Below are 13202 nucleotides of genomic sequence, written 5' to 3'. Positions count from 1 at the left end.
AATGTGTGTGTTATGGAATTGTAATCCGACTTTATCTTAAATTCGTGATAGAGTCAGACTTTGGTGTGTGTGTGTTTTTTTTTTCGCTTTGCGGGCTTCGTTTTTGTATGCGTGTGTGTGAGTGCTTGTGTGAAATGCACTTTTAATGTGGCCGTTTCATTTGAAATTGTTTTAATATTGTGTGTGAAGTAGCTGCTTTTCAGTTTAATGTGTGCGTTATGGAATTGTAATCCGACTTTATCTTAAATTCGTGATAGAGTCAGACTTTGGTGTGTGTGTGTGTTTTTTTTTTCGCTTTGCGGGCTTCGTTTTTGTATGCGTGTGTGTGCGTGCGTACACGTGTGAAATGCACTTTTAATGTGGCTGTTTCGTTTGAAAATAGTGTAATATTGTGTGTGAAGTAGCTGCTTTTCAGTTTAATGTGTGTGTTATGGAATTGTAATCCGACTTTATCTTAAATTCGTGATAGAGTCAGACTTTGGTGTGTGTGTGGTTTTTTTTCGCTTCGCGGGCTTCGTTTTTGTATGCGTGTGTGTGCGTGCGTGTGTGAAATGCACTTTTAATGTGGCTGTTTCATTTGAAATTGTTTTAATATTGTGTGTGAAGTAGCTGCTTTTCAGTTTAATGTGTGTGTTATGGAATTGTAATCCGACTTTATCTTAAATTCGTGATAGAGTCAGACTTTGGTGTGTGTGTGTTTTTTTTTTCGCTTCGCGGGCTTCGTTTTTGTATGCGTGTGTGTGCGTGTGTGAAATGCACTTTTAATGTGGCTGTTTCATTTGAAAATAGTGTAATATTGTGTGTGAAGTAGCTGCTTTTCAGTTTAATGTGTGTGTTATGGAATTGTAATCCGACTTTATCTTAAATTCGTGATAGAGTCAGACTTTGGTGTGTGTGTGTTTTTTTTTCGCTTTGCGGGCTTCATTTTTGTATGCGTGTGTGTGCGTGCTTGTGTGAAATGCACTTTTAATGTGGCCGTTTCATTTGAAATTGTTTTAATATTGTGTGGGAAGTAGCTGCTTTTCAGTTTAATGTGTGTGTTATGAAATTGTAATCCGACTTTATCTTAAATTCATGATAGAGTCAGACTTTGGTGTGTGTGGTTTTGTGGCCAAGGCGCACTTCATGCATGTAAACTCCTATGTCCGTATATAGTAGACACCGCATTTAGAGCTGAATCGTATGTTTTAGTACGAGTTGAGTACTTTTACATTGTAGTGTATTTTAATTATGATGTGTTTAAGGTTTTTTTGCAACTGGGGTGCATTTAAGTACTTTTACATTGCAGTGTATTTAAACTGTGGTGCGTTTAAGTACTTTTACATGATAGTGTATTTGAACTGTGGTGCATTTAAGTACTTTTATTTTATAGTTTTAAAACGAAACAGATCCTTAAAACTGCAGACAGTGTACAATGACCAGAGGAGTCTTTATAGTTTTCCAAAAACGAAAACTAATGTTTTTGTAGTGCCAGGAGTCAAAGGCCAGTGATTTATTTTTTTTTAATTGAAGTTATATTAATTAAATTCTTATGTGCTTGTTCTTGTCAGGGTGGCGATCATCACAGCACAGACTGATACTTCGGAGCTCAGAGAAACAGGTACAAGTACATTTAATACAACTGTTTGCTATTAGATTCTTGTTACACCTTTTTGTTTGAGCTTCTGTCTCGTAGATTAGGTGGAGATGCCTCGTCTGAAGGGCCACAACCGCTCCAAGGCGGCCAGGGCGAGGATGGAGGTCCGCCTTTCTCGACCAGTGGTTGACACCTGTCCACGTATGTAGCCATCTAATTTTTCTCTATTATTCATTCATTTATTTATTTATTTATTTATTTATTTATTCATTAATTCATTTATTTTTATAATGTGTGAGGAAAATTGATTTATTTATTTGCATCTATACATTAATGGGCTCTTGTTTTAATATTTTTAAGTCGTAACATGTGTGTTTCTATGTCTGTTTAACAAGGCCGTGGTACAGGTCGTCGCCATGTCGCAAGGAGATGGCCAGTTTCGTCCCTCACCGGCAGGAGCCACAAGCTGGTCATCCCGGCCGAATCACCCGACAAGAAGGTATTGTTGCGGTAACATTTACAAACATGATACTTGATCTGAGAAATTATTATTTCAATTTCATTCTTTTATAAAATATTTTCTGTGTTTTCAGTTTGTTTTTCTTGTCGGGGACTCCCACCTGAGGCCCATCGTCGATGGCTTTGTGAAGATGCCGGAGAGGGGCATTTCGTTTGGTGCCATGTCGACGCCTGGGGCCTGTGCCAGGGACCTGAGGACCGAGTTGGTGAGTGCGGTCCTCCCTAGGACACCTGACCTTGTTTGTCTTCTCGCCCCCAGCAACAACCTGACTGCGAGCAGGACCGTTGACGAGGCAGGGGTCGACTTCGAGAGGCTCCTTGCCAGCGCTTGCGCTCGGTGGCCGAAGGTAAAATTATTTTAATATTGTTATTTCCTATTCACTATACGGAATGAATTAATGTGGTTTTATGGGATGTTGCAGAAGAATATTTATATAAATAAACTTTTATTATGTAGGTGTTTGTCCTGGACTTCCCACCACGCCTGACCGTTGACGCAGGTCTCCAGGAACTCTTTCGTCAGGAGTTTCATCGCGTGGCAGCACGCAAGGGTATGTCTTGAATTAAATATGTAATTCAATTCAAATGAAGTTGCATGTATAATGAATTGTGTCTTATTGCATGCTTGAAAATATAATTTTCATCACATTATAATAACAGCTTTGATTTATGAAGCGCCTTTCGTGGAAAAGTAGAGTAGAAAATAGACAAATCAGAACAAAACACAAGTGTCGCTTCAACACTGATAGAAATGACTCCACAGCTGGTGCATGGCAAGTATGCACCAGTATGCAAGTATGCACTGTTGCCAAAGTTTTGCCTGCAGGTGTGGAGAGGAGACCGAGGTCAACAGACTGCGGGTTTCGTGAGTGACGGTTGACATTGTGGTTGGAGAGATTATGTGCTGCAAGGGAATGGAGATACTTGTAGCTGAGGAGGAGAAGCTTCAAGATGATCCGGAATTAAATAATAAATGGATATGTTCAATTCATGTTGTGTTTATTTTTTTAAATTTTTTTTTAGGTGTGAGGTACTACTCCCTTGCGGAGTATTTTCCTCTTCATCGCCTTGATCTGTGGAGTTGGGATGGCGTAAGTTAATGTCACAAAGCTTATTTTCCAGGCAAATCATATTTGACAATAAAGTCTCATCTGTAAATTTGTGTTTATGCTCTATATTTTTGCAGGTGCACCTGAGCGACAGACCAGGAATGGAGCTCCTGGCGGACGTGCTGTGGGAAATCTCCGATCGGCTGCTGAAGACAACTGCTGAGGTGGAGGTTCGTCCCAGCACTCCGCCACCCACTCCATCTCCTCCTCCACGCCCAGGTCCCAGAGTTGTTGTGAGGGGAAAGATCCGCTCCCCTCGTCCAGCACGCAACCCATTGGATTGGACGCTGGTTGGACCACGCAAGAAGGTATATGAGTTGGATACTTTTTGGTTTTGTTTTGAGAAACATTTCTCATTTCTTTTTATTGCAGTAATGTTCAAAATGTACATATTTATCTAATACAATCTAAACTGTTTGTCATTACAGAGGAGCTCCCCAGTGCCACTGTCTCCTGATGCTCCCAAGAGGGGGATGGTTCAGCTTAAGGTTTGCTTGTTTTATTTTGCTTGCCTATATTCAGCTATCAAGTAATATTTGTAATTAATAATCAATAGGATTATTTATTGAGTATATCACTGTTTACGTTTTGCCTTTGTCTCACAAGGAGTGTTGCATCCCGCTTACACCTGTGTGGTTCAGCCCAGCCATTCTGGAGTCCATGAACCAGGTCCGTCCGGCTGACCTTGGTGACCCTGTGGATCATCCAGCTGTCCAAAAGCAACGAATGGTAATTTGATGCCAGTTGTGTCTATTGACTGATGATTTCCTTTTAAAGGGTAACTGTCACGACAGCAAAAGCTATACCTTATAACGTTTCACTTTTCCTACATAAGAAGGTGGATCGTCGCCGTAGGGCTCTTGCTCCCAAGAAGACCCGGGAGAGGCAGCAGGTCTGACAAGCATCTTTTATTTTGTAGAGAAATAAAGTCTGGAAAAACATACAACTCATTCAGCTACTTTATTCGTTTTTGGTTTTTTCCCAAGGTGGAGCTAGAGGAGGAGTGGCCCTTACCTACAAGGGCTGTGGTGGTAAGGAAATTATGTTTTTAAACACCATTTCATTGTGTTTTTTTATTATTATTATTCTGAACTTGATATTTTTTGATGATAAATACAGTATATTTATTATATTAGGTCACTTCTGTCCATGATTGTCGAATGCATGTCTTTGTCTTTATTTTTAATGGCCATAACTAAAAAGTAAGACTGCTGTAAAAATTGAAATTTGTTTTTCTGTCATTAGAAAGTGGTGGAGCGACGCAGGAGAACTACTGCTTCCCGCAGGCCTCTGGCACAGAAGCAGGTTTGTCATTTTCTTTTTATTGTCCAACATTTAAGGTATTTGAAATTACTTGTCTTGAGTAGAAGAGCTTTTTTAGTAGTAATAATGAAAGTACATGTGACTTTTTTCACACTGTTGTATTGTTTTTTTCCTAGGTGGAGGCAGCACCGCGTGTGGGGGAGGAGTCTGTGGAGCCATTTCCTGCCATGGATGTGGTGGTGGAGGAGGAGGGTCAGCACACACAAAGATCCAGCAAAGGTCAGAGTGATGCTTTTCTTCCTTACCCGTCCACAGATGTGGATGAGCCCATTACTTCTGTTGGGGCTCCAGTTCAGACTCAGGTTGAGGTTGAGGTTGAGGTTGAGGTTCAGGTTCAGGCTCAGGTTGACTGTGATGGTGCAACTGAGCCAGAGGATCCCAGTCCTCCCAGGGTGGATGGTCATGCAGTACAAGGATCATTTCATCAGGGGGAGGGTCTGTTTGAATATGCAGGAGTACAGTGTATGGCTGTGGCTTTAGTAAGCCTTGCCAAACACACCGACAGCACTGTGTTTTCCTGGCAAACTCAAGATGTGGACACTGTTCTCCTTTTGGGGGACGAGTTGTACACATCATTGCGAGAAGACAACGTGATCAGTGCGGGGTATGAAATTTTGTGTGTTTCAGAGCTGCCCAAACAGTGGGTGATTGATGGGCAGACCTGTTACTTTGAATATCCCGAAGTGGTCAGTGGAGCTTTAGGTGGGGTTGATGTGTCCCTGATCGAGGGTGGTCATTGTGACACTCTTGAAAAGGGACTGGAAAAGATGTTTGCTACGTATGACACATGTCTTCTGACAGTGTGTGGCAGTACGTATGCAATCATTAGTCAGAATGGCCACTATGCGTTTGTTGATTCCCATTCGCGTGATGCTGCTGGAATGCCAGACATTTCTGGGTGTGGACAAAGCATTGTGTCCTATTTCAGCAGTCTTGAAGGTCTTCAAGATCACATCTGTGCTTTGGCTGAAGCCCTTGGTTTAAGCAACAGTGCATTTGAGATCGCCAGTGTTACGGTGAGTTACACAGCCCCAGTCAGAAGCAGTGATAGGTGTGTCACTGTGGATGATTCCGATGTTGAATGTGTTGGTGATGTGAATCCTAAACAGCTCCAGTTTAATCCCATTGGCAAATATGTTGCCCAGGCTGTATGTAGACAGCTGAATGTGGAGTATGAGAAACTCCTTGCACCAGTGTCTACATCAGTTGGTCCGTTGGGGAGTCCATGTAGGACTGAGAGCATTGTGGCTGATGGAAACTGTTTCTTCAGAGCAGTGTCCCAAGCTGTGAGTGGTTCACAGAAAAGCCACAAGAAGATCCGAAATGCTGCTGTGAAGCAGCTACAATCGGACTCGGGAGAATACGAGAATATCTTAAGAGATGAGTATTCTTCGATTGCACAGTACCTTCAGGACAGTAGGATGCAGTATGCTGGAAGCTGGGCTACTGAGGTTGAGATTCAAGCCACGGCAGATTATTTAGGTGTGAATATCTTCACATGTCACAATGGCCGGTGGCTTGAATATACTTGCAGTAGTTGCATTTCTTCAGAGTGCATCTACTTGGAAAATAAAAGTGGCAACCACTATGACGTTGTTGTTTGTGTTCATGTGCCTGAACAACAGAGTTGCTATGGTCATTGCAAAAACGCTGTGTCTTTTTCTGAAGTGTACAATCTTAGACAGAGTACCAAAACATTTTCATGTCCGGTAGAAACAGAAAGTGTAGAAAATATTAGTCTTAGCTTTTCAAAGTACATCAACAGGAAATTTACCACCAAAAAGAGAATTCAATATCAAGAAAATATTTTGCATAGGGTGAAAGTAAATGACAAGATTAAAAGGAAGTATCAGGAAAATGAATGTTACAGGAAGACTGTAAAAGCCCTGAGCAAACAAAAATACAGTAAAGATGAAAAGCACAGGAAGTCTGTAAAAGCCCTGAGCAAACAAAAATACTGTAAAGATGAAAAGCACAGGAAGACTGTAAAAGCCCTGAGCAAACAAAAATACTGTAAAGATGAAAAGCACAGACACAATGTAAAGGCCATAAGCAAACAAAAATACTGTAGAGATGAAAAGCACAGGCAGAATGTAAAAGCCATGAGTACACAGAAGTACCATGGAAATCATGAGCATAGGAGGCGTGTTGCAGCATGTAACAGGAAGAGGATGCAAGAAATTAAAGAAAAGTCAAAGCATTTTGATTTTCTGATGGAGAAATTTTTGGACAAAGTCAGAGACGGTCCAGATTTCGTGTGTTGTGTCTGTCATAGATTGTCGTTTAGACATCAGGTTCTGAATTGTAGGATAGATGTTTACAGTAAGAGTAAAAACTCAGCTGCAATTGCCAATAAATGCATAACAGAAGAGTATTTACATCATTGTAATGATGAGTGTGTGATGCCATGTCACTGGGTGGATACAGCTAGAGGTCAGCTATGGATTTGTTACACATGTCATGATAAGGTTAACAGAGGTGAAATGCCACCTGAAAGTGTAACAAATAGGTTAGAGGTTCATCCTGTTCCACCTGAGTTGTCATGTTTAAATAGTTTAGAGCAGCACTTGATTGCATTACATATTCCCTTTATGAAAATGTTGGCATTGCCTAAAGGCGGGCAAAATGGAGTACATGGTCCTGTGACATGTGTTCCAGCTAACATTGTTCAGACTAGCAATGTGCTGCCCCGTTCCACTATGGAAGGGTCTTTGCTACCTGTAAAACTGAAACGTAAGCTAACTTACAAAGGGCATTACAGGTATCAGTATGTTGACACGATGCACATTAGGGAAGCCTTGCGGTATTTAAAACAGGTTAATGTGCATTATAAAGACATTGAGTTTAATGAGGAGTGGCTCAATGAATTAGGCAGACAACCAGATGTAGAGGATGTAGAAGTAGGTAGTGATGCTAGACAAGGATGTAGTGAGGAAATGGCAGATGTTGAAGAACAGATTTTGCATGATGGACAGCAGGACTGTATGTTACAGGACACTTGCTCCATGGCTGTTGATGTTGAGGAGGAATCCCTAGATCAGTATTTTGATGATATGCTGAGCCAGGAGAAAAGACAGGAAAGATTGTGTGACACAGTAGAAAGTGGTGATGCAACTTTAGAGGGTGAAGATGAACTTTTGCATGATCGACAGCAGCACTGTATGTTCCAGGACACCTGTCTCTTGCCTGTTGATGTTGGTCAGGAAGCTCTGGATCAGTATTTTGACGATATACTGAATCTGGCTCCAGGAGAAGGGAACAGTCCTGTGAAAATGCTGTCTGATCTTGCAAATGAAGCCAAATGCTTCCCAGTGTTGTTCCCCCTGGGACACAACACCTATCATGAGAGTAGGCCATATCGTTTGACAATGTCACGATATCTTAACAATAGGATTCTACATGCTGATAGCAGGTTTGCTCAGAATGTAGAGTACATCTTTTTTGGTCAGTACATGTCTGAAATTCAACAGGTTGTGTCCAGTGTGTCGATTGCCTTACGAAAAGGTAAGGGAGACGGTACGACACAAAAGGTGAGCAACCGCTTGTTGAAAGATGACGAGTCTTTGAAGAAGCTGTTGCAGTATGATGAAGGGTATCGTTTTCTCAAACCGATCAGAGGTACCCCGTCTTTTTGGCAAGGAGTACAGCGTGACTTGATTGCTTGTGTTCGTCAGCTGGGTATTCCTACGTGGTTCTGTTCATTTTCTTCTGCTGATCTGCGGTGGACTAACCTTCTGCACAGTATTCTGAAGCAAGAAGGGAGAACTCAGACAGTAGAAAGTTTGGAGTGGGCAGACAGATGTGACCTGCTCCGACGTAATCCTGTCACTGCTGCCAGGATGTTTGATTTCCGCTGGCATGTTTTTCTGAATGAGGTTCTCAAGTCTCCATTGCATCCAATCGGTAAAATTATTGACTACTTTTACCGAGTGGAATTTCAGCAGCGAGGTTCGCCTCATGTTCATTGTCTGTTTTGGATTGAGAATGCCCCCAAGATAGACGAAAACACAGATGAAGAGGTAGTTCAGTTCATCGACAAGTATGTAACATGTGAACTACCTTCACAAGACGAAGTTTTACTTGACATTGTGACATCTGTGCAGCAACATTCAAAGAGGCATTCAAAGACGTGTAGGAAGAATAAAACTGTTTGTCGGTTCAACTTTCCCAGACCTGCTTCCTCACAGACATTTGTGTGCCGCACCACGGAAGATGAGGCATCCAAAAACATGTGCCAATGTAAGAATGTTGATGTCAACACAAATCAGGTAATATGCACATGTGGGAAACAGGGTAAGGACAAGCCTGAGAAGATGGATAAAGAGCTTGCCTCTAACATTTTGAAAGCTATCAAGAGTGCTCTGTCAAATGAGGACCTTACCTTTGATACCACAGAAAATTTGTTTAAATCTTTGGGTATCAATCAAGCCCTTTTTGAGGCTGCATACAAACGTTGTGCCAGAAAAACACACGTTGTTTTAAAAAGGCAGCCTAATGAAGTTTGGATTAATCAGTATAGTAAACCACTGCTAAAATGCTGGAATGCAAATTTGGACATCCAGTATGTGGTTGATGCATATGCCTGCATTGTCTACATCATTTCTTACATTTCCAAGGCAGAGCGGGAGATGGGATTGTTGTTGGCAAATGCCCAGAAAGAGGCTAGTAAAGGTAATGTCAGTGCAAAACAAGCATTGAAAAACTTGGGCAGTGTTTATCTTCACAACAGAGATGTGTGTGCTCAAGAGGCAGTTTATAGATTAACAAACATGCATCTCAGGGAAAATTCTAGGAACGTTGTGTTTGTCCCAACAGGGGAAAATGTTGTGAAAATGAGCCTGCCTATAAATGTGTTGAGGGAAAAAGCAACTGCAAATGAACTTACTACTTCAGACATGTGGATGACTAGTTTGGTTGAGCGTTACAAGAATCGACCAAACGACAGCACATTTAATAACATGTGCATAGCAACATTTGCTTCAGAATATCGTATTCTGACCAAAAATCAAAAATCCAAGAACCCAATTAAATTGAACAATAATTGCGGTTTTGTCACAAAAAGAACACGAACGCAACCGGCAGTTGTTCGTTATATGCGTGTTTCTGAGACCAAAAATTCAGAATTATTTCACATGTCTATTTTGCAGTTGTTTTTGCCCTATCGTGTAGACGAGCAGTTAAAGCCTCCAAATTTTGAATCGTTTGAACTGTTTTATGGTGATGGTCATGTTAGGTTGAGTGATGGGTCATTGCAGTCTGTCAAATCAGTGGTTGACCAAAACAGAGGCAGGTTTGAAAAAATAGACTCAGCAATATTGACTAATATCCAGGAATCGGTAGATCTCAGCGATGAATTTGAAGATGCCTGGGCTCAACTGTGCCCAGAGCAAGAGATCGAGCGAGCTGATAGCAATCAGGAACGGACAGAGAGCAGACAGGTTGTGGAGGAAAACGAAACCGAAAACATTCCAGATTTGGCAGTCAGTAGTGAACAGGTTGCACATTTGGAAAAGAAAAGCAACATCATGTGCAGAAGTGACGGATTGGCTTTGATTAGGTCTTTGAATGAAACACAGCTGTCTATTTTCTATGAAATTCGTCAGTGGTGTTTGGCCAAGATCAACGGTCAAAACCCTGATCCCTTTCATGTGTTCATCACAGGTGGTGCAGGGACAGGGAAGAGTCATTTGATCAAGGCCATTCAATATGAGGCAACGAGGTTATTGTCACCAGTGTGTCGTCAACCTGACAACATTTGTGTCTTGTTAACCGCTCCCACTGGGATTGCTGCATACAATTTGCATGCATCAACTATACACAGCACGTTTAGCATTGGAAAGGATGTGCGCTTGCCATACATCCCTTTGGGTGAAGAGAAGCTCAATTCTTTGCGGGCTAAATATGTTGATTTGCAGATATTGATTATTGATGAGATATCAATGGTGGACCATAACCTCTTAGCTTATATTCACGGCAGATTGAGGCAAATTAAACAGACCGGTGACTATTCCCCATTTGGGAAAGTCAGCGTGATTGCTGTTGGAGATTTTTTCCAGCTTCCTCCAGTCCGAGGTAAACCTCTGTACATTGACAATGGACCCATCAACTTGTGGTCTAGTTTTAGTGTTGTTGAGCTGACTGAGATAGTCAGACAGAAGGATGGTGTTTTTGCACAGCTGTTGAACAGAGTTAGAACTCGTTCAAAGGGTACCCCCATGCTGCAGAGTGACGTAGACATTTTGAAAAATTGTGAAACCGGTGAAGTCAGCCCAGCTTTACACATTTTCCCAACAAATATGCAAGTAAATGGGCACAATACTCTGCAGTTAAGGGAGACCTGTCTCGACTATGTCGAGATAAATGCTAAAGATTACGTGAATAGCAAGAAAACAGGGAACCTTGAGCTGAAAGGTCGACATCATGCCAACACTTCTCACACGTGTTTGGCTGAGAAGTTGTTGCTTGGCAGGGATGCACGGGTGATGTTAATCAAAAATATCGATGTAATGGATGGTCTAGTGAATGGTGTTTGTGGCACTGTAACAGATATAATTAGGTCAGAGACTAGTGACTTTCCTCTTAAAATCTATGTGAAGTTTGATGACGAGCATGTGGGTGCACAGAGGAGGAAGGAGTCACCAAATGTTCCCATAGATTTAATTGGTTCTACAGCCATTGAACCAGAAGAGGAAAGGGCTACAAAAAATGGTGGCATGAGACGACAGTTTCCCCTTAAACTGGCATGGGCTGTTACAGTACACAAAGTTCAGGGTATTACTGTTGATGAAGCTGTGGTTTGTCTTGAGAGGGTATTTTCAGCTGGGCAAGCCTATGTTGCATTAAGTCGTGTTAGAAATTTGTCAGGATTGATAATTCAAGATTTCAAAGAGAAAGCAATATATTGCAAGGACGACATTAAGGATGCAATTCAGAATATGCCCAAATTCCCGATAGAAAATGTATTCACAGAACACAGATTGAGTACACAAACATTCACTGTGTTCTTGATGAATGTACAAAATTTAACTCTTCACCTTGCAGATTTGGCAACATGTACACAGCATTTGCAGCTTAACTGTATTGCTGTTACAGAAACATGGCTACCAGCTTCTCCACCAGCCCAAACACTAAACATTGATGGCTATACTTTTCATAGTTGTCCTCGCAGTTCGTCCTATTCTAGCAACAATCTGGCCTTAATTGCTTTGCAAGGACAACAACATGGTGGAGTGGGCATGTACACTTCAAACAGTGTGGCATATGAAAGACTCCAAATGCCTGATGTAAATTTAGAATGTTTAATTTTTAAATTCATTAGTTGTGAGATATTGGTAGCCGTGATTTACAGACCACCTTCATATCCCATGTCTTTGTTTAAAGAACATCTCGGCAAATTAATTGATTGGCTCGATCCACAGTGTGAAACTATCACAATCATGGGAGATTTCAATGATGACATTTTAAAATCATCATCAATCTGCAAATTTGTAACTGACAGAGGCTTTGTTCAGGACGTCTCAGAACCAACCACAGAGAGAGGTACTTTAATAGATCATGTGTATTTAAAGTCCTCACAGTATGTTGTTGGGTCTGTTGTTTGTCCCACTTACTTTAGTGATCATGAGGGGATTTTGTGTACTTTGACGGTTGTAGATGATGATGATGAGGAAGATGAGGAACTGTAGTTATTTGTTTGTTACAGTTGTAAGATCATGTGTTATGTGCTTGATTTGATAAGAGGCTGAGAGAGGTACGGTAATTGTTAATGTGTATTTTAGAGTCCCCATGGTTTGTTAGTGGTAGATTTGTTGTCATTGTGGCTGTTCATTTGTGCATTTGACTGGGTAACTGCATCGGTAGTGAAGTACCCTGACTTAGGTAGCCGCCGGGCAGGTTTGGAGAACTTGCCACTGTTTTATGTTGGAGGTAATCATGAGGAGGGGGCAGAAATCGGCTCGAATTAAGTCTTTGCACTTTGCAGAGCAATTTTGATCATGAAAGTTTTGTTTGAGATTACTTGTTGTGTTGCTAGGATTCTTCGGATTCACATCACTGTGTATTGTTAGTGTTTGGACTTTCAATGTGGTGGGTTTTTTAGGTGTTGGGGCTGTGTTTGTTTGTGTTCTGTTTTGCTGTTTCTCCCTGTTCCTGTCCTGTTTCTCATAGGTGTTGTACATCTGAGTCCATGTTGTGGTGGTCCAGGAAAGGTGAGTCAAACAGTGTAAGTATTTGTAACTTGTTTTATGGATAGGTTTCTTTTCCTGCGTTACAACAGTATTAGAATATTTTCTATGACATCATAGCATTTTATGCTATGATGTCATAATATGCTGTTGTTAATGCAGGTTTTGCTTTTCCTTCTGTGTTGTGTCAAAAAGCAAAAGGCACTGGTGTTGGACTCCTGGTTTTACCAGGACGGGGTTCAATTCCCTGTGGTGCCCTGCTTACTGATTTGACATTTACATGAAGGGTAATTTTTAACCATTTGTCAGGTTTGGAAACTCAGGCACTTTTTATTGTTGAAGATAGCAGTGAAAATATTTGAAAGAGCTGCAAGTGAATCTCATGCTTTTAGCTTTATTAATTCACCCCACCTCTTTCTGGTGGCCTACTTCCTGTTGGCAGGTTGTGGCTTGCAGATGTGTTCAGGGCGGGCACATGGTCTCACATATCAA

At 41.4% G+C, this 13202-nt stretch overlaps 1 protein-coding gene across 1 annotated transcript; it reads left to right on the top strand.

Moving 5' to 3' along the window:
• Positions 1-7463: 7463 nt before the first annotated feature.
• On the top strand, positions 7464-12256 carry LOC131455978 (uncharacterized). Its single transcript, XM_058623915.1, has one exon. It carries the CDS (start codon positions 7464-7466, stop codon positions 12210-12212), a length of 4749 nt encoding a protein of 1582 aa, XP_058479898.1. The 3' UTR covers positions 12213-12256.
• Positions 12257-13202: the final 946 nt, after the last annotated feature.

This window comes from Solea solea, chromosome 3, assembly GCF_958295425.1.
Source record: "Solea solea chromosome 3, fSolSol10.1, whole genome shotgun sequence".
NCBI lineage: Eukaryota > Metazoa > Chordata > Actinopteri > Pleuronectiformes > Soleidae > Solea > Solea solea.
This window is presented reverse-complemented; position numbering and strand designations above follow the sequence as displayed.